The following is a 21885-nucleotide window of genomic DNA, read 5'->3' as shown; positions in this document are numbered from 1 at the left end:
TCAAAAGCTTCAGTTGCACTTAAATTAGAGCATTAATTATGTTATATGCTCTGGTTTGTTAGATGAACTAGAGGACTTTTACCACCACTTGCAAGGGCTGCAACTACCTTTTCAACCAGCACCGCCTCGATCTTTCCACCTCACAAACCAACATCAGCCACCACCACACACAAATTCACCAATTTTGCAAACTTGACATATATACATAGGATAACAAAGTAGCTCCATAGAGAAACCAAAAGAGTCATTACAATATTGAGTTTTAAAGACAATTATCAGTGATGTAGGTAGCCCAAATGTCTCGAACTTTATGTATATCCTCTTTGCTAAACGGCACTACTGGCGATTCCCATAATATCTTGAAGACCTAATAAGTAAGAACACCATAAAAACAAATGAAACTTAAGTTAGAAATATGGATATTGTAGGTTATGATATAAACATTCATTTTGAATTATCAAATTTCCATTTGCCTTATAGATGCACTTAATAAGGGTCAAATTTCCATTTTGAGTTATTTAGCTGATTTTGGAATATTATAAGTGCACTTAATCGATCTAAACAGCTTCTAGCTTAATAAGGGTCATTTTGGTTTATTTATGTTCTAGTATAATCACTTAAGTTAAAGACTTGCTTTTGGTGGTTTTTGTAAACTATAGAAAAATTTGTTCTATTTAATTAAATCCTAGCTTATTTGAAGTCATTTTGCTGAATTTAGGTTTTTTTTTGAGTGATATATGTTCGAGTTCACTTCATTTTGGTAGTTAAAGCAAATTATAGGTGAGCTCGTTCAATCTAAGGAATAGCTAGCTTATATTAGGTCATTTTGTTCATATTGAATCATGTTAAATTAATATGACTTGCCATGGGAGATTTAGGAACATCGATCCTAGATGAACTTGTTCTATCTAAGCAGCTTCAAACTTATTTAATGCCATTTTGGCTTATTTATCTTCATGTTGAGTGATTTAAGTTCAATCAACTTGCTTTTGGTGGTTTTGAGTTATTTACAATTTGACTTTTGGTGGTTTTGACAGATTATAGGTGAATTTGTTTGATAAGCAACTTCTAACTTATTTGAGATCACTTTGGTTCATATAGGCTCATTTTAAGTAATCTACTCAATTCACTTCCTTTTGGTGGTTTCAGCAAAAGGGTGAGCTTTTATTTAATCAACTTCTAGCATATTAAGGTCATTTGGACTTGTTTCATGTTCATGTTGTGACTTATTTGAGTTCCAATTTTTTTTTTTTTTTTTTTCAAAGGATTTGGAATATTATAAGCGTGCTGGTTCTATCTAAGTAACTTCTAACTTATTTTAGTTCATTTTGGCTTATTTATGTTCTTGTAGAGTTATTTTAAGTTCAATTGGACTTGCTTTTGGTGGCTTTGACAAATTATAGGTAAACTTATTCTATTAAAAAACTTCTAAAGAATTTGAGGTCATTTTGGTTTAAAGGCTCTTTGTAAGTCATCTACATTCTATTTACTTCTATTTGATGGTTTGCTTATAAAATTTAAGTAATTTCTACGTCATCATTTGACTTTGTATTGGCTTATTTATGTTTATGTTAAGTAATCCACTAGTTAATGATGCTTTTGGCAATATTTAAGAAACTTCTTGCATAATTGAGATTTTCGGGTGATTTTGGCTTATTCATAGGCATACCATTTTAAACAACTTCTTGCAAATCTGAGGTAATTTTGGCTTGTTTAAGCTCTTTTTGACTACGTGAGCTTGTTCATTTTAAGTAAAGTCTAACTTATTTGAGATCAATTTGGTTTATTTAGGTTTGTTTATAGTCATATAAGTTCAATTTGGTTTTTTTTTTTTTTTTTTTTTTTTTTTTTTTTTTTTTTTTGTGGTTTTAGAATATCAATGTGAACTTGTTTCACTTACGTTTATTCCATCTTATTTGAGGTCAAATTTGTATATTCTTTACGTTTTCTAATGTTCTTCCCACTTCTTATAGAAACACTTACCGACTACCAAGAGTAAAAGAATGTAAAAGTGGATCCTTTTTATTTTTCAAATGGGAATGTGAATGTGGTTGTGGGAGAGTGTGGAACCAAGTAAGGCTCCATTCTTTAGAGCTGCTCTGCTCTGCTCAAATCAAATCTGATTTGATTTGCTTAAAAGAAATCTGCTCTGCTCTATTTTCAAATAATAATTAATAATAATAATCATTAATATTCAATAATAATCATTAATATTCAATAATAATAATTAATATTGTATTGATGATAATAATTTATTATTTTGAATAATTATAATAATTATTAATATTAATAATAATTTTAATAATTCTTAATATTAATAATTAATATTTATTAATCATAATAATAATTAATAATAACTATCAATAATAATATTTAATAATTCAAACTATTAAGAATTAATATTTAATAATATTATTAATTACTAATTTCTAATAATTATAACAATTCTTTCAAAAAATAAATAATATTAATAACAATTTCTTTTATAAACATTTGATATTAGACTCACAATGTGTAGAAACATTTTATGTGGGTATTAACTGTTAGTTCATTGAGTTGAATTATTTTTCAAATCTTTCCATACAATTTAAGAATTAAAAAAAGAGGTTGTTTTCAAATAGTACTTTGTATATCATTATTATTTTGAGGGTTAAAAATATATAATTAAGACAAATTTATAAGTAAAATCATTATTACTCATTAAATCATTTTATTTTAAAATTTTTGTGAAATAAATATAAGTAAACCGCTGTCTTTTATCTTTCTACTATTAATATATGTTAAATGTGGTACACATTTATTTATGTTTTCGCTCACCTAAATCAATGGTATATGCACTTTAATAATAATAATAATAATAATAATAATAATAATAATAATAATAACAACAACAACAACAACAACAACATTAACAATAATAATAATAATAATAATAATGTTGAAATCTAATCTGTCTGCTCTACTGACCCCTGCTCTGCTCTGCCCAGAAGCTCAAAAGAATAGGGCCTAAGTCCAACATGGGGGATATGGTATAATGGCCAAAAAACTTTTATCAAATAATGAATTATGTGAAAATGAAAAGAACTTTGGAACAACCCCAAAACCGAAGGTGAAAAGGACTCTAAGGAACAAAAAGAGTATTTAAAATTAGGTTCAGAAGGCCAAAAACATTCATCAAATAATAAATTTTGTGAAAATGTAATGAACTATGGAAAAACTTCAAAAAGGAAGGTGAAAAGGACTATAAGGAACAAAAACAGTATTTAAAATTAGGTTTCTTTAGTTATATAGATTCAATTCGAATTGTATTAGGTAGTTTTGGGAATTAAGGGTGAACTCGTGTTCTTACATGCACATTAGCTTCCATTTGAATGATTTGTTTTCCACTCCCTCCAACCTTATTTGACACAACTTCGCTAATACAGACTTTAGGCAAATTTATTGACCACCCCTACACACCTCCAAATGCAAACTTGACATGAATAAAAATCACCATCACAAATATAACTAATAGCAATACCTTGTCTAAATCCTCAGCCTCTTTGCAACTTGTGACCAATTCATACATGAATCTCATCACGTAGTAGCCACTCTTGATGCTAATCTCTTGTTGCCACACTAACAAACATAACGATCAGATTAAGAAGGATACATATGTAAACAATGACTCTTAAATTGCTGATATATTTCTTAAAAAAAACTTATTACCTACCTCCATAGATTTCCATTGAGGAACAACGTTTTTATTTAGACCTTTGTAGTTAATTTTTTTCAGCACACTCCACAATCCCAATAAATTTTAGTTGAAATTTTGAATAAACATGCATGTATACATAAATTGAATATCAAAGGTACCTATTCAATGGTGTTTTAACAACTATGAATCTTGGTGGAACTTGACGCATAGAATGGAATTGATAAATTGTATGACTTGTAACACATATCATAAGGAGCAACCAATGGGCACTACAAATACAGCATAGTTTGATACCATTATAATCAATTTTCATGTGCAATTAAGCTACTAAAGTGTATAATTAGACATACTTTACAATGTATGGGGCAAAGATGAACTCATGAACTTGTCTCCAACACGAATTGATTCTTCAGTACCATTATATTTACCTCGTCTGAAATCCTCAACCATGCACACGGCCATAGTATCAAACTACCAATGGCATCGCACAGTTTTAAGATGTTAAGAGTCCTTACTAGGCCATAAAACTGTTAAATCCTCGAAACCATCATGATGAACTTTGTATACTTCAATAGCAAAATAGCCCATCGGGATTGACTGGAAATGGACTTGTAAGCGCTCACTTGGTGGTTGTGCATTGCCCTCGGCCACCACACGCATTTTATCAATGGTACATGATCCTGAGTATAAAAGTTTGCAAGGTGTCTCTTCCTAAAAAACATAACTGCTTAATTATAGGCATACATGATACATATGTTTAGTGGAAAAAAATTGGCAATAAGCAATAAGCTGCCTTTACCTGAATGCCCAAGCAATGATAACATTATAGCAAACTTATTTTCCATCTCATGTCTCAGGTGATCTCTTAATGTTTCTTTAATGGACTTCATGTCTTGTGGTAAAGTTACACTTGAGTCTACGCTCGCTTCACCATGCCAAACCCATACATAATAAAAAGGTTTAAACCCACGGTGAAGTACATGCTCTCTAATCACTTTAATACTACTAATTATTTTTACATTGTTACAATCAACACAAGGGCAATAAAACTTATCTCTTCCTGCTTTAGCTTGACACATTAAAGCACTTTTACAGAATTCAGAAACACCGTTCAAGAATTCTTCTGTGTCACGTCTACCATACATCAAACTACGATCCTTCTCAATCAAGAAGCCCTATAAACACTCCAAAAACCCCATTAGTATTAATATACAAAGTTCACCAAGGCAGTCATTAAATTAGTAAATACGTATGAACCACTAACATTTAGAATTCTCGCAAAATCGATAGTCTTTATATTTCAAAATCTAGAATTCTCACATTGTTTTAGTCCTTTGCATTTTGCATAGAATTTGGTCATTTACTAAGGAGGGAAAGAGACCGGTTGCTATTAAAGAAAGATCTCTTTGACAGTTCATTAAAATCAGCTTCCCTTTCCCCTTAGTCAGCTTCCTTCTTAAATCGCTAATATGAGTAACGATTCATAAACAAGAACCACTAATGGTACATTGATCGTATTTAACACCAACACAATGGAGGTTTTTATTTTAACAATATTAAGGAAATCACCCTTATATTCATCTTTCTACTTGGTGTGTAAGTAGTAAATATGGAGAAATATATACTTTCATCAAAAAAAGAAAATAAAAACAAAAAAACCACTGAGTTTGTAATACTTTACAATTTTAGAATATTATTGTTTATAAACATTCAAACAATCATCTTTTTCTCTTAATCTACCACATAAATTAATAACAGCAATCTTCAAAGTTCAAACCTACTCAAAATATCATTTTGAGTTTTTATCACCAAATTTTCTTAATCAAACAAACTAAATCAAAAACCCAGTAAAACCCCCTTAATTTAACTTACTAACTTGCAAATTAACCAACAAAATAGCAAAAACCAACCAAAAACACATCCAATCTTAAGAATAATAAGAGGATAATTAAGCAACTTTTCATAAAACAAAAAAAAATATGAAAAATAGAGAAATTTACCGTTGAAGAGAAGCCGCAATGGTCGGAGTTGCGGCAATTGGTGGTGGCCGTTGATGGTTGCGCAATCAAAGAGAGTTAGGGTTGAAATTTTTTGGAATGAATGAAAGAGGGTAAATTTAGGCTGTTCGTGTATTTGTGGGGTAAATAATTCAAATGCATCGGTTTTTGATTAACCCGCTGCATTTAAATTTGGAGTACTTATTTCTTTACACTAGTACTAGGTCAAAATCCCGTTTGTTAAATATTACGGTCATGTTTGGAAGAAAGCTTATTGGGGGTATATTAGCTTATTTGACTAACTTTAGCTGATTGACTAGTCAAACAAGCTAATACAAGTGTTTGGTAGTAAGCTTATTGAAAGAACTTATTCCACTAAATAAGCTCTTTTTGAAAAAGCTCATTTTAGGAGCCTTTTCAATTAGCTTATTCATTAATTATTGTGAAATGACACTTATAACCTCATTTAATTTAAAATCCTATCTAAACTACCTACCCTACAATTAGTTTATTGGTCATTTCATATACTCTAACACCTTTAAGCTATCAGCTATTTACCAAACACTTTTATATAATCAGTTAATACAATAAGTTAGTCAAATCAGTTAATAAAATCAGCTAGTCAAAATCAGCTAACTCAATCAGCTTCAGCTTTCAGCTTTCAGCTTTCTCCCAAACAGGGCCTACATAAAGTATATAAAATATATTTAGAAATAATTCATTTGAATATATATGCAATATCATTGTCAATATGAAAAGCAAATATCATAAAATATAAATAGTCACTGAAAAATTTTGCAAAAAAAAAAAAAAAGGAAAAAAGCGGGAAATTTTTTTTGACAAGGTAATGACAAGTGTCATTGAGGATTTACTTTTAGTATAGGTTAATAGATAGATAGATAGATTATTATTGTGTTTACGCGCTCTTTTTGCACATATGCATTTAACTTGGAGCATTTGAGGTTTTTTTAGGATATCCAATCCGAAAAAAAATTAGATATCGGATACTAACTCGGATTTTTTTTGGATATCGAATAATTAAAGTATCCGATACGAAATTTTTTTTATATAATTTAAGGGCCGGTTCACTTCAACTTAATTTCAGTTCAATTTAATTCATTTCAGCTCCAATCAGTTCAATTAAGCTCCTAATTTCCTTCTCTCATAAAAAATTCATTTCACTTCAGTTCAATTCAATTCAGCTCTAATCAGTTCAGTTCAATTTAGTTCATCTCAGTTCAGTAAATGTGAACAAAACCTAAGAGACGTTTTTACAACACTTCTTCACAGCTCTCTAAACCCCCAACTCTCAATTCTCGTGCATTCTCTTTTTTATTTATTTTTTTTAGAAAATAATTTCCAACCTTAAATATTCCAAATAACTCCCACAACCTTAAAAGATTAACTTTTTTTTTTATGGATAAATGATTAACTTAACAAAAATAACTTCCTTTAAAAAAAAAATCTATAACTTTCACTTACTAAGGGCATGTTCGGCACTAAAGTTTGAGTAGCTTTCAGTGGTATGACTTGGTCAATCCATTACTTAATAAAAAATGTGAGTGTTTGGCTTAGTAGTGGTTAGGGTAGCTTTTAGTGGTAGAGGTAACTTTTATGAAAAGTTATAAATATTAGCTTTTAAAAGTAGAAGTAGCTTTTGAGCTAGTTGTTGAAAATTTAATCTATAGTTTTTATTAATATAAAATACTCATCCCGCTACTTCATCATGCTTCCTCACGATGAGAAATTTTGTTCAAAACATCAATGCGGCACCTACTGCCTGTTACCTGAGCGTGATAGCAGTGATGTGAAAGACTTGATGAGTTTCGAGGATGGTATCGGGGATGTTGACTGGCATCATATGGTGGACCCCAGTAATGGTCTTGTGTGTCTGTATCAACGAGACGATAATGAGGATGATAGGCATTGCTTTTTTACGATATGGAACCTGGCTACGCGTCAGTGCCGGGACATAGATAGCCCCAAGGGCGTCCATGTTTCGGAGGCTCATGGGTTTGGTTATGTGTCGTCGCTTGATGACTATGTCATTGTTGCTTCCTTTGAGTGTGGAACCGTTGATTTTAGTAGATTTCGCGGTTTTTATATGTTTTCACTTAAAGCTGGACAATGGAAACGAATGGTAGGTAGTTATGCATACCTTCAGATGAATCGGTGGTGTTGGAAGTGGAAAAGAGTAGGAGCTGATACGGTTGAGGAGTCGATTGCAAGAAGATTGCGTGACCAGGCAGTCTTGGTTGGTGATAATATGTAATGGGCTCCTGCTTTTTCTATTAATGGTGAAATTGCTGGTTTTGATGTTGTGACCGAAAAACTGGTGAAGTACCCAGTGTTGGATTGGCAGAGTGGTTACCATGAGCTGCAATTGTATCAAGTGAATGGATGCTTATCTTTGAGTGGTAGCAAGAAACAAGATGTGACTGATTTTTGGATGTTGAAGGACCCTAATGATTGGACTTCCTGGCAGAAGATTTTGTCTGTTGATCTCACAAACATCTCTTTGATTACTTTTTCAAAGACGGGGAAGATTTTGGTGCGACAGTCGAATGAGTTCAAACTGGTCCAACCTTGTAAGGAATCTCTAGAATGTTTCAAAGGGAAGCATACCAATTATGCTCATATGGTAATGACTAGGGATTATGTTGAGAGTCTCATCTCACCCTTTGGAGCAACTGAAGCCGATCAAGGGATAGATAAGAGTGAGGTATGAATATGTTGCAAGTTTCTATACCTTTGCATTTGTTTCGTCAATCTTACTATTTCTAGCTACCTACCCTTGTAATGGTTCCAATTTCCGCGTTTTGTGATTAGATAATTGTTTGATTACCCCTGTCTTTCTTTTTATTTTGACGTAGTCACTCCATTTGTTAAAGTGTTGAGTGTCCAAGTCTACACTTTGAAATTTTTGTTGTGAATATGTGAAACTTCTGTTGAAAACCCAGATATATGATGCTACATTGAAATTTGGTCTTTTATTTCAACCATAAGAAGTGGATTAAGTCGGAATTTTGTTCTGTTAGTACTAGACTTAGTGTCATCTTTGGAGCATTTGGTGGGGTACATGAAAATCGTTAGCCAATCTTTAATTTTTATTTGGAAAATTCTACGTGGTAGCCTTCAACTTTTGGTTTTTCTACTTGTGATAGGAATAAAAAAAATTATACCGAGATATAATTTTTTTTTTTTGCCCTGCCACTATGTAGATAAATCCAAAGTTGAAGGCTACCATATAGAATTTACCTTTTTATTTTATTATCTAAGAAAGATTTTTCCTTTGAAGTGGAATTCTCGAGTGAAATCCTTCTTAATCTCAATTATATATGTGTGTATATAAACGCAGGCACATATTCTTGGCAAAAACTTAGATACATCTTATGCGCAATAAGTTTATTATTGTGCACCGAACTATAGTAACCCTTGTGGTCGATATAGTAAGGGTCACTAATCACTATATATATTGACTAAAAGGGTCACTTTAATCTAATTTACAATAAACTTATTATGTACCCAACAAGTTTTTGCGCATATTTTTTCTTCGAATGATCTGCATGTAAGGCCTTTTCTTCCCTTCTCCTCTGGGAGTTTCATTTTTTTTACCTCTGGTGGTTTGATTTGCTGTTTGGAATAAAGAAATTGCTTGTATTGATTATTACTTGAGTCTAATGAGTGTTACTTCTTAAAATGTTGCAGGATAACAAGCATCTTGCTGCAGAGAGCATGCATCTAGAAAACAAGTGGCAGCTATGAGCATATGACTATCAGTTGTTTTCTCATTTTCTTTTGTTGCAATAAGCCATTGTCTATATATTATGAGCGAGTGATTGTATTTTATCTGATATGAATGGCAGGCCTTCTTTATCTCACAAATCGGAGAACAATTCTAGCATTGGAAACAATGACTTCTGTGGAAAGAGTAATGTTAGATTTGGAGGTAGTGATGACGAAGATGATGAAGAAGATTATGACGACAGCGGTGATGAAGAAGATTATGACGACAGTGATGATAATGGAGGACTGTTTGGAGACTCTGAAGACCTAAAAGATTGTGATGACTGATGAGGTATATAGTGATTGGGAATCTACCGAAGACGATGAAGATGACGTCGATGATGATGAACATGATGATGTCAGTGATGATGAAGATGAAGATTATGGCAACGATGAGGACGATGAATGGTAGTAATCGAAATAGGAGACTTTAACATTTAATTGATCACTAAGATGATGAAAACTAATTGCCTTCATTCATGCTTGAGGACCAGAGTAAAGACGATGATGTAGTTTCTACTTTATGCACCCCCTTCCCTTTTTTCTTGTAGGCTAAATGTTGTGAATTTTGAGTGATACTTGTTAGGGCTGTATGACTGTACATATGGAAGTAGATGGCACCTTTTCTTTCATTGAGGGATGATATAATAAAGTAGTAATTGGTACTTGGCTGAAGTTTTTTTCTTCTTTTTCTGTGGTTTATGTAGCAGGATATTCTCTTGTTAGCCATCTGTAAGGAGCAAGTACTATTGTGCTTTGTTTCTTACTATGATGATTGTTGTGTTTTGCGAGGAATGTCAAGTATGTGCAAACATCTACTGATTTTATTGAAAGCACATCCCTAGCTTTAAAATGAATTTAAGAGGAATTACTGCAAAAGAAGCTTCTGCTTTAAAATGTATGTTTGATTTCTTGAGTTCTAAAAAAATATCTGCCAAGAACTCCAGTCATCAGGAAGTTGTATGTTTGCATTATGGTGGTAGTAAGTCAGAAAGAAAACAATGGTGGCAAGGACGAAAGTAGGGCCTTTGCATAAGGAAAGAAAAATTAAATAATCCCCTCACACGTCTACATGTGCTCAACTGTTCACTAGTCAATAATAAGATGTTCAGAAGCAGACATCATTCAATTCATGTAGTAGGAGCGGAGTCTTGGGACTAAGAAAGTGATAGGAGAAAAAGGCGTTAAAGAAGGAAGAGAAAATTGAAATTTTGGGTAATGAATATCTAGGAGGTGAAGGCATTGAAATGGTGGGAAGCGATTATTTGAATAGGCAGAGGTGCTGGCACGAGAGTTCTGGTGACTGCAAGGGAGAAAGGGCTAGCAGGGCAGGCTGTCATGCAACAGATTTTAGTAATTTTAGAATCATCTCCTCTCTAAGAACTCGACCTCACTTCTGCAATGGCAAAGACCAATAACCATGCTATGCAAGTACGTAGCAGCCCTCCTTGTGGATTTAAGAAAGTAGTACTGACCGGTGACTTGTAATTGTTGTTATAAAGTTTGAAGTTCTGCCTTCCTGTAAAAGATGTGTAATGTGCTAAGTAGTACTGTCAATTTAGTATTCATGGTCTGTTGGAAATCTTGGAAAGATAATTGATGATAAAACTTGCAGCTGATCAATGACGAGGACTGTCTCTTTTCATAGCATCCTGCTACATAATTTTACTGATTAATTCACAGTTTCACAATGTTAAGATTCATCCATGTACACATATAGCCGTGTCTAGATTCTCATTGTGTGCATGCGCTCGTGTGTAAGTGTGTGTTTGAAGAGGGGTGTTTTGAAGGCCAGTTAGCTTGTGGCTTGTCAGTCTCATGAGTATATATTTGGTGTTATTAACATTGCCAATTTACAGAATGTCAGTATAAGTACAATAGCCCTGGTTTTTTATTGTTGCAGACTTGCAGTGGCAAATTAGCAAGGCTAGAAGAACAAAACCATCTAGTGTCGATTGAAAAATGTGTCAAGTTATACACCAGGTTAGTTCTTCATTATTGAAAGCATATACAAATATATATCTTACTATAAACTACAGAAATTTGAGTTGTTTTGCTTTTAGAATTGGTTGGTGTTTTATTTTCATTTTCGTACTAATGACTAGAATCATGACTTTTTTGGCTACAAATTGAGCTAGCATAGGTTACTTAAGGCTCCTGATAAAAGAAGCAGACTATCTTGATATTCAATTCTAACAAAAAAATATAATGGTATCATTCCTGTAGCAACTAAGCACAAAGAAGTACCCCTGTAAAGCTATAATAGAGTCACAGCAAGTACAACCAGCACAAAACAATAAACATACATGATAAAAGCAACTCATCAAGAAAAAATTTCACAAAAGAACAAATATAAGTTGCATACATATTTGCCCTAAGTTCCACCAGAATTGAAGATAAAATCAGTTAAAAGAGGAGGTACATATCCAAAGGTACCAGTAAGCTGAGGTTCTGAAACCCTTCATAAACACAACACTAGTAGAAATACTGAAATACACACAATTAGATAGAGTATTCATGAATACACTGCTCAAAGTTTTAGCAGAACAAAGGGTGATAGGAGCTTGCATTGTTTTCCTTGGAGCTAGACCATACGCGTTGACACAGTCAAGGGAACAATGTGGTCAACAGTGCGAAATATGTGGACATTGAAGATGGGAATTCTAACATTATCTAATTTCCCCTTCTGAATCAGCTCAAAGACACAAGTATCATGCTCCTCCAAGTTGTTTTCCAGCACAAATAACGGCCACTTTGATCTGAGTTGGCATTGTATAGATCCTCCTTTTGTCCATCTGCATCCGACTCTCCAACTTCCCTTTGTAGAACCTGGAACACGCAGCTCCACCTCGTGAGGCTCCTTGATCATATGTTTCTTTGCCCATTTCTTTGGGATTGTCTGCAAACAAAAAAAAATCCACCCAAATTCATGTTGAAACAGACAAAAAATTGTACAAATTTTGCATATATATAGGAAGACAAACCAGATTAAATCCCCTGTAAACATGTGTAGGCAGCATGGTTATCTGAAAAACAGGAAACACTCTCTTATCCCCTGTAAACATGTGTAGGCGCCTATAACAGTCAGCCATCTTGGAAGCTCTTTGTTTTTCTCCAGGTTTAAGATCTCGCCTATTCGATGTGAAGTACTTTTGGCTTTGAGGAAGTTTTCCTGCACCATGGTCAATTGGTCATATTACTTCATTTGTTACAGAATACAGTATGTACAGTATACAAACTCGAATGAGGAATGACTAGTTTGTATTACCCTCACTTGAGCTTCCTTCCCTCTCTTCTTCCATTACGTGACTTACATCCTCAGTCTCTTCTTCGCCTTCCTCCCACAAAGAGCAATCCTCTGATGATGAGTCACAAATCACAATTTCTTCTTTAGCAACACTACCATAGTTGATGTGGAGAGTACTTGTACAAGAAGTTCTTCTTGACCTTGAATTTGAATTAAAAGAAAAGTGACAACCCTCTCTCTCGCAACCACTCATGTCAAACACTGACACCTCAAACGAGGAGTCTTTAACAAAACGAAACACTAGGAAGTCAGCTTCTTCCACTCCATTATCACGAACAAACTGTTCCCACCCATCTGAAAACACCAATGAGCTTTCATCACCTGTACTCGAGAGTCTAATTTTCCATTTGTTTTTACTCGGTCCTATAAGTGTACACCACGGTAAGAGTTTCACCTTGAAACACTCCATGAACTTCCGAGGAATTCTCTGCAAGAAAAGTTCACCAAATAAATTCAATCAATTAAGCTGATATTAGTAATTTAAGTACAGTAGCTTTCAAAACAGTTTTTCCTACCAATTGGTGCTTGAAATCTCCAAGCATGACCTTGAAGAATTGGTGTTTTGTTGCAGGAAACTCAGACCAATACTTATAATTCTCCGTCATTTTACAGCCTTCACATTTCTTCTCCATTACTGCAGTAATAAACACAATGAACAATGCTAAAAAAAAAAAACACAGTACTAATAGTATACCTTTTTCTTCTCTATGCAAGATGAGGGGATGGAGCAAGGACGTGAAATGACTCCGACTTCCAGTAACTGGTGTCGACGATTGCTCGTTCAACAAGGAATTTCAAATGCTCTGAGATGTATGAGGTTGAAGAAAGAATGCCTTTGAAAAAGTTGTGAAAGAAGATGGGTTAGGAGGAAAGCTAAGTTGAGAAGATGGATAAAAATGAATTCATGATTAAGAATATTGGGTCTACCACCTACTATATAAGGAAATTGTGCATTATTGATGTATCAAAGAATAGTGCAATGTAAAATTAAAGCATCAAACTAATAACTTTGATGAAATTGACATGTAAAATAAAAAGGAGTGAAGCACATGCAATTATTATTTATTAAAGTTAGGCAGAATTGTACTGCAAAATTCCTATAACTAGCAGCCATTAACATGCAGTATGGTTTGATTTTTCAGCTGCTATTTTGGTGAGGATATGATACAAACCATATACATGCAACTAGGAGAGATTTTTTTTTTATAGAAAAAAGAAGCTAACTAATTAGTAAAACTAATGGTATCAGATTCTATTTTAGATGGTTGTCATTATTGAAACTTGAAAATGGACCATTACAAGTTAGAATCGAATCTGGATCCTTATATGCCGGTTTCTAGCTAACTGATTCCGGGTCTAAGATCGAGTTTTGCCTATCTTGCTTACCTCTAGTCTTAATACAATATGTTTGAAATTAAGTTTTCGGAATTGGTTTAACGTAATATTACCCTAAATATTTCCATAGTACCCTTTTATTTAACAAAGGAGTATCCATAATATTGCCTTGAAAGTGTCTAAAAAACACTCTTATAACTTTATAAGTACCTTCAGGGACATGACAAATGTATAAACGAGTACTCCGTATATTAATTGTTCTCAAAGTAATAATAGTCCACTTTAATTTTAAGTTTTATATGTAGTGTTAATTTCACTCCGATCTGGTTTCAACAAAAAAAAAAAAAAAAAAAAAAAAAAAAAAAATCACTCTGATCAGGCGATCAAATTGTATACCTTTGATATCAGTATATTTAAGAGCTAATGATAGAAAATGTTTAAATAATTGGCATATTCTTAGATGCACCCTTGTGCATCTAAGATTCTAAGGTGACTGCACCACCATCAAATACCCCATTTTATACACCAAACACACATATATACTATGTACTAGTGGATTTCTTCTATTAAAATATTCTCTCTCCTCCATTTTTTATATTTTCGTTGTTTCGTGATGGATTTAATTGGAATCTTGAAGAGATTGTTGATATAAGTTAGTTTATATTATTAATTTATAATTTTGGTTTAATTGGTTACATTTTCTAAATTTGTGATTGATATACAATTTTTGGGTATTTGTCAATTTGTAATAGGTGATGAACACAAGTTGATTGTACTGTTTTTCTCTTCACTTTTCTTTCCTATAATAATTTTAATCAAAATTTTCATCAAAATTTCGATCATAATTTTCATCAAAATTTTATTCATCTCAGTTTTTCCTCTTTTGTTCTTCATTTTCTCTCTCCTCAGTTTTCTTTATTTTTCTCTTTTGTTTCACTTTCTCAATTGATTTTGTTGCTTACTATGGAATTAGTTTTTATTCCAGGTTAGTGTTTTGTTTTGTTAATTGTAATTAGGTTTTTTTAGGTTATATTCAATTGTAATTGTATTTAGTTTTATTTCTATGAATTTGATCTATGTATTTCGATTTTTTTGTGGTTATTTTGTAATGAATTTTGATCAAGTTGATTAGGTTTGTGAACATGTATTCACATAAATTGAATTTACGGCCTTTTGATTATGAATACAAGAAAATTGAAGAAATAAAAAATAAATTGATTATGAAACATACACATTATAAGTATTAAAAATATAAACATATGCATTTAAGAAAATGAACATACGCATTCAAAATATGAACATATGCATTGGTTCATTTTTTAATGCGTATGAACATAATTAAGCATTAGAAGGTGAACATATACATAAAAAAAAATATGAACATATGGATTAAAAAATGAATATATGCATTTCAGAAAGTTTACATAAGCACTTCAGAAAGTTTACAAAAGTATTCAAAATATGAACATAAGCATTTAAGAAAGTGAACATATGCATAAAAAATATGAACATATGCATTTCAGAAAGTGAACATAAATATTCAAAATATGAACATATGCATTTCAGAATGTGAACATAAGGTATCCGTTTGATTTCACTAATTTTTTTGACAATTCTAATAAAAAATTTCGAACAATAGAGTATCGAATACTCACTCCGTCCCTTATTTGCATTCCTGCTTTCCTTTTTGGGTATTTCAAAATTACATTCCTACTTTTCTTTTTAGTAAGTAAATTTTTACCAAACATCCCAAATTATCCCTATTTTTTTGTTTGGTAATTAATAATTTCTCTATTTTCTCACTCTTATTTTCTCATTTTCACTCTTATTAATGCCTTTAAAAAATTCAGAATCCATGTGCATCACTTTAGAGGAATATGATTAGTCCTTTTATTTTTCACCAAAAAATGTTATTGATCCTTTTTTTTTCAAAGGATTGATGACATGTGCATCATTAAATATTATTTAATCTTTGTTTTATTCAAAGACATCAATTAATGTCTTGTAATTCCCATTGTACTTTGTTTTATTGTTCTTTGTTTTATTCCAAATTTCTTAATTCCTGTGTAATTTTAGAAATAGGAATGTAAAAAAGGGACAGAGGGAGTAATATTCAAACAAAATTAACTGAAATTTACATAAAATTGCCTTTTTTGGGGAGAATCCGTTTGATTTTTCATTTCATCTCAAATATTCATGGTTGTTTTTTAAGAGAGATAATGAATTGTGTTTGATTGTTAGAGAGAAAAAATCAAAGAGAGAAATAAAAAATTTCAAAAATTTAAATTTAAGAGTCACGTTTTTTAAAAAAAAATTATATTTAAAAATTATAGTTGTTGAAAGTGATGGTTAAGTGGGTTGTATTTTAAAAATATGCTCAGTTTTTGGGTGAACTCATTTTGGTTTGAGGCTTTTTAATAGGGTGTGTTTGAAATTGGGCTTGTGGGCTGATGTTGCATTTAAAATAGGCGCACATGGATATAGCTTAGACTTATTGTAAATAATTAGCCACTTTGGACTTTGGCTTTAAATTTTGAATCTAGGTTCAACCTGATTAAAAGTTATATAGATAGTCCAGTATGGCAAACATTCTGATTAATATCAATAATTAAAGGTTTATAATGGTAAGTTGGTAATCAGGAAGCCCGTCTAGCTCAGTTGGTAGAGCGCAAGGCTCTTAACCTTGTGGTCGTGGGTTCGAGCCCCACGGTGGGCGTTTCCTTTTAATTTTTTTCATTCCTCTTTCGTTTTGGTACAATGAATGATGTAACAATTTATACGCCTTTACTCATCTTCTATCCCTGAACGGCTGAACTCCTTGTGCTCTGATCAGGCATGTATCCAAATTCGGGTTATATCTTTTCCAGTTAGCACAAGGCTTTCAAAAGATAATCAGCTTGGTGTCATGGTTTTTTTTTTTTTTTTTTTTTTTTTTTACGGTAAGGAGAAAGACCCTAACCGAACCTCAACCCTTACGGTTTTTTTGTCCTATATTTACGGGTCAGACTCTTTGAGAGTGAGGGGGGAGAGTAAGGGATCCCCCACCCTCAAAGTGCCACTGGTGAGGATTGTACCTTCCAACCTTGATCCATATCACTAGAGTACTAGACCAAGCTTAGCTTGGTTGCAACAGTTTATAGGTGGTTTGCTGTATTTTGTCTTTGCGTGTTTTGAGCAGTTGTTTGCAGTTCTATACTACTAGTGTGAAAGCCTGAGGGACTTCAACTCGTGCATTCAGTAAGCACTTTAGGAAGAATAACCGAAGAGCTATTGTAACAAAGCTTTCATTTGATGCCTTAGCATTTTAATTCAACTCTCAGATTAACAAGTACACTATGAGCAAAAAAATAATCTTTAAAATCTGGCATTAGGAATACAAACTTCAGTAACCAGGAAAAGGTATGATTGTATACTTGGCACATTTCATTAAGAGAAAATGAGAAACTCTGAAATGCTCAAAATTATGACAGGAGCTCGAATGGCATTGTATTAATACTTATGTGTTATGTCCTTGTTTCAACCAGAATTTTTGTACCAATTACAATCAACAGCTCAAAATTATGGTAAAATTCAAGTCATTTTGCAATTCACAAGGCCAGAAAAGATGCTACTCATGTTAGAGAAGACTTACTGCACACTATTCTCTAGCATTAAAGTTATAGAAAGAAGAAAACATGAAGTTTTAGGCTAATTTTGCAATGCATATATTACAATGAACAAAGTAGTTCTGTTTGATTGCTCCAGATTCACAAAAATAACCAACCCATCCCCTAGTAGAATATAAATATCATAACCTACTGCTAAAATTTCAACAAGGATTTCTACTGAGAGGCTTTCATTTTAGAGATCTCGCCTAGCAAATAACTTGTCTCAGCTACATAATCAAGCGGGGCAACAGCTCTTAGGGTTACCCTCTGTCTCTTCTCATTATTGTACTCAGTTTGTGCCACGCTAACACGGAATGTTTGTGGTTCCCAAGCTGCTTCTTTTAGTTTAGTCTGGAAGAGATTATCTTCTCCCTCCTGAAGAAAAATAAAAGGCATTTGTATCAGTAAAAATTTAAGACATCATCACTTAACATTTTTTCTACTATATTGACATTATTGAGTAAAAATGTAGGCAACACACCTGTGATTTTAACTTCTCAAGCTCATCAGCAGGACACCCAATGATTTTTTCAGCTTGCTCATTGAATGTTGAAACCCATGTTTCACCACTTGCATCTGAAATTTTCGCTACCATAATATATCTGAATGATAAAACTTAGAAGGTTAGTATCATAAAGAATTCAAGATTGGGAAATGCTGAAATAAACCAATGACAGTACAAATAATCTCATTCTACTGCTTTTGATCAGACCTTAAGTTGCATTCGTCTTCATTCTTCTGGCATCCTTCACACCAGTATCCAGAACCAATAGCTTCAGTAACCTTCTTGTTGCATGTCTTACAAGCCCGATACCACATAGCCTGATCAGGCCTAATTACGCTTATGTATGCTTTCAGGCTAAAGAACACAGGCTGACAGAAAACAAAATAAATGAAATTTAACAATCTATGAACCAAGGTTTGATTTATATTAGAACGCAAGTGATAGTCACTGCAATACCTTGTCATCACCCAAAGATGGATTGCTTGTGATGTGTGAAATGGGAACTCTATCAGTATACATTGATCTCCCTCCACCATTAGGAGAAGGGGTCATACCGGCACCCACAGATGCCAACGAGGCCTCTTTGCCTTCAGAATCATACCAAGACCTCAGCTGTCTTGACTCAGGTAAATCAGGATTTATTTTAAGTACACTTTTGCTTATTGCTGATAATGATACACCTACAATCAGAGCAGAAAAAAAATCAGTTTAGTCTCTATGTTGAAGCCTCTAAGTATTTTCATTATGGCGTTTAGTTCTGTTCAAAATCATACCCTGGAAGTCTCCAACTTTAACAGACTTAATGGCAATTACAGGAGATTGATCAGCCATATCCAGCAATTCTTGACCAAGTGTTGTCGCATGATCATTCCACAATGAAACTACAACAGTTTTTTTCCTGCAATTCGACAATATATTAAATTTTTGATAAACAACAAATGTTACCAGTAAAGTGATGATTAAGTTATGTACTTACGATTCATCAGCAATAGTTATGTCACGCTTTGGAATCATCTCATTGTTTATTTTCCTCCTAATACTCATTGTTGGGGACACATTCTGCACGACTCCAATAACATCTGTAACATAAAGCACATTAAGCAATCAATCATTAATAATGTACAATTCTTGCACTTGCAATCAACAACTGATGTTAAAGTCTGTGCATTTCTTACCTACAACATCCTTTCCATTTACATGTAGACCCAACTGATCAATTGGAACAAAGTTAAACTTTGTTTCAGGAATATACACTCCCTCATCACTGGCTTCCTCAACAACAGAATTCTCATTGATGGTCATCTCATAGTCATTGTGTACAGTATTGAACTTCTTATTAGCGACTTTTAAAGTTCCCTTCGAGATATAGTAAACCTTCCCAGCTTGGAAGGTGTCATAAAACTTCCTTGCAGCTGCATTGAACATTGTTGCTTGTATTTGAGTACCCTGCATTCATGAAAATGCTTATGAATAACCCAAATCAAACGTGAATCAAATCATCAAAAAGTTAAACTCATTGTAGCTTTTGCTTACATCTTCATCAGTTAGCTCGACATTGAAGACATTACCCTCTCCTCTAGCATTGTTGTAGGTTCTCATGGTTGCTTTGCTAGTAACTCGGACCTTAATGGTCCAGTTCCCTTGGTAAGGGTTCAAAGAAGCAAGAGGGTACACCCTTCGAGTCATGCCCATTCTAGCAGCAGGCGCCGCACTGCAACAGCAAAATTACTCAAAATAAGCTAAGCTAAAACATAAGCAAATGCATAACCAAAACAAAACAAAGATATTTACTAAAAACTAGCAGTTCTTATTAAATTTGAACCCAATATTAAGGCGTGATGCATATATATCATCAATTGCAAATCAAGCTCATATCTAAAACAAGTTCAAATCATAAATCAGAGGGGATAGAATTACTCACTTTCCTCTTTGCTCATTCATGATTTGAGCAGCTGATTTAGCAACAATTTCCTGCTTAGGCTTTAGCATAATACCAGCAGCTTCCTTCGTATCCTCGGCTTTCACATCAACTTCTTGCTTTTGCCTTTTGGCAGCACCGCCATCCTCGCTTTCCCCTTTAACTTTAATCTCTGCCTCAAGTGCAGGCGATACAGACTCACACTTTGTCACAAGCAGATACCTATTGACCATTCAGAAATTTCAATCACATATCAGTAAAATGTTCACAATATAAGTCCATTAGTATACAATTGAGTATATTGTCAAAGGGCTTACTTTTCAGGTTTGTTCGGGATGTCGTTGAGGGTGTAATCAAGAACACGAATAAGACCCAAATTCTGAATAGATCCAGAAGATACCATATCTGAAAAACTTGACTGCAAAATACCCTTTAACTTCTGTTTTCCATCAGTAGCAGTAAACCTAACAATTTTTCATCACAATACACTAAATCAATCCCTTGAAAAAGTAAACTATATCTCAAAACTAACAAACAATTGACCAAAGTTCAACTAAAATCCTAGCACCAATCTGTGAACAAATCATGTCATTCAAGTCAACAAACATCAAATTAATCAACTGCATTACCAAGCAATTAGCAGATGGAGCATTCATTACAAAATCAAACCCTAAAAAAAATCAGATTCAATTCATGTATGCAAATTTAAAATTAACTATTAAAATGTGTAATAACTAAACTAAATCAATCCCTTGAAAAATTAAACTAAATCTGAAAGCTAACAAACAACTGAGCAAAGTTCAACTAAAAGTCTAAAACCCTAACACCAATTTTTTAACAGATCATGACAATTAAGTCAAAAACATCTAATCAACTGGATTAACAAGCAATTAGCAGATGGAGTACTATCAACAAAATCAAACCTTCAAAACCCTAAAAATTCCAGATTCAATTCAAGTATGCAAATTAAAAATTAAACTATTAAAATGTGTAATAATCATACCCATTAAAGCCTAAAATGAAAAATTGAACAAAAAGTTGGAAATTAACAAATAAATCTCAAAAACCCTAATTCAAACAACAGATTAAATCACACCAAAACAACAAATCAAAAGAACTGAATATAAGTAAGAGAGTTAAAAAGACGAACATGAAACGATTGCCGACGGCTTTCAAATCAATGACTTGAACAACAAGATCTGGAAGATCTTCAGAAGAATCAGGAGATGGGTTTGCAATAATCTTCGAAATCGCATCTGGGGTTACAGTCTTCACCTCCATTTTATCAAAAAGAAGGGGGGAAATCAGATTAAAAATTAGGGTTTGCTTTAGGAGAGAGAAAGAGAGACGAGAGAAGTGAGAAATGAAGGAGGGAAATGAAGAAAGAGGAGAAAGTTGATTAAATATGAAGTAAATTCAGAAAATATGGCGCCATTTTTAGTGGATTTTGAGCTTCATTTTGAAATTTGGAAATGTGTTATTGACCGCCATTAATATTGCTTCTCCCGGAATTTTTAGGTTTGGCGCCTATTTGTTTTTTAAGTTTTTTCACCCTTTTTATTTTTTTTATTTTTTTTTTTTTTGGAGGGTATTATTAGAGTTACAATATAACTTGAATTAAAAATAAATTGTGGGTTTGAACCCATGTATACATTTTTTTTTTTTTTTTGACGAAGGACAGCTCGAAAAGAAA

General features: G+C 33.0%; 2 protein-coding genes and 1 non-coding gene across 3 annotated transcripts; 1 reads left to right on the top strand and 2 right to left on the bottom strand.

Annotated features, from left to right (window-relative positions):
* Window positions 1–11857: 11857 nt before the first annotated feature.
* On the bottom strand, window positions 11858–13905 carry LOC145568510 (B3 domain-containing protein REM16-like). The gene is made up of 5 exons (XM_081627934.1): window positions 13482–13905; window positions 13303–13421; window positions 12749–13214; window positions 12465–12652; window positions 11858–12379 (listed from the first exon to the last, which is right to left on the bottom strand). Exons 2-5 carry the CDS (start codon window positions 13417–13419, stop codon window positions 12065–12067), a joined length of 1086 nt encoding a protein of 361 aa, XP_081484060.1. The 5' UTR covers window positions 13420–13421; window positions 13482–13905; the 3' UTR covers window positions 11858–12064.
* Window positions 13906–16765: 2860 nt separating this feature from the next.
* Window positions 16766–16838, top strand: TRNAK-CUU (transfer RNA lysine (anticodon CUU)). Its single transcript has one exon. It is a non-coding gene; the product is annotated as a tRNA-Lys (tRNA).
* A 900-nt stretch (window positions 16839–17738) lies between these two features.
* On the bottom strand, window positions 17739–21547 carry LOC145568509 (replication protein A 70 kDa DNA-binding subunit B-like). The gene is made up of 11 exons (XM_081627933.1): window positions 21343–21547; window positions 20510–20656; window positions 20196–20414; window positions 19808–19985; window positions 19450–19720; window positions 19251–19353; window positions 19048–19172; window positions 18731–18954; window positions 18482–18642; window positions 18251–18371; window positions 17739–18144 (listed from the first exon to the last, which is right to left on the bottom strand). Exons 1-11 carry the CDS (start codon window positions 21471–21473, stop codon window positions 17944–17946), a joined length of 1881 nt encoding a protein of 626 aa, XP_081484059.1. The 5' UTR covers window positions 21474–21547; the 3' UTR covers window positions 17739–17943.
* Between the last annotated feature and the right edge of the window lie 338 nt (window positions 21548–21885).

Source organism: Chenopodium album, chromosome 11 (genome assembly GCF_948465745.1).
Source record: "Chenopodium album chromosome 11, dcCheAlbu1.1, whole genome shotgun sequence".
In the NCBI taxonomy this organism is placed as follows: domain Eukaryota; kingdom Viridiplantae; phylum Streptophyta; class Magnoliopsida; order Caryophyllales; family Amaranthaceae; genus Chenopodium; species Chenopodium album.
The sequence above is the reverse complement of the archived record's forward strand: the minus strand, read 5'-3'. Positions and strand labels throughout refer to the sequence as shown.

Excerpts from the sequence above, each read along its gene's own strand:
- LOC145568509 (XM_081627933.1), bottom strand. The coding sequence starts at position 21,473 with ATGGAGGTGAAGACTGTAACCCCAGATGCGATTTCGAAGATTATTGCA. Across the intron at positions 20,415-20,509 it reads ATCCCGAACAAACCTGAAAA|GTATCTGCTTGTGACAAAGT; the intron begins GTAAGCCCTTTG and ends AATGGTCAATAG. Across the intron at positions 19,354-19,449 it reads AAATGGAAAGGATGTTGTAG|ATGTTATTGGAGTCGTGCAG; the intron begins GTAAGAAATGCA and ends TTTATGTTACAG.
- LOC145568510 (XM_081627934.1), bottom strand. The coding sequence starts at position 13,419 with ATGGAGAAGAAATGTGAAGGCTGTAAAATGACGGAGAATTATAAGTAT. Across the intron at positions 13,215-13,302 it reads GAGATTTCAAGCACCAATTG|AGAATTCCTCGGAAGTTCAT; the intron begins GTAGGAAAAACT and ends CTTTTCTTGCAG. Across the intron at positions 12,653-12,748 it reads GGAAGGAAGCTCAAGTGAGG|GAAAACTTCCTCAAAGCCAA; the intron begins GTAATACAAACT and ends ACCATGGTGCAG.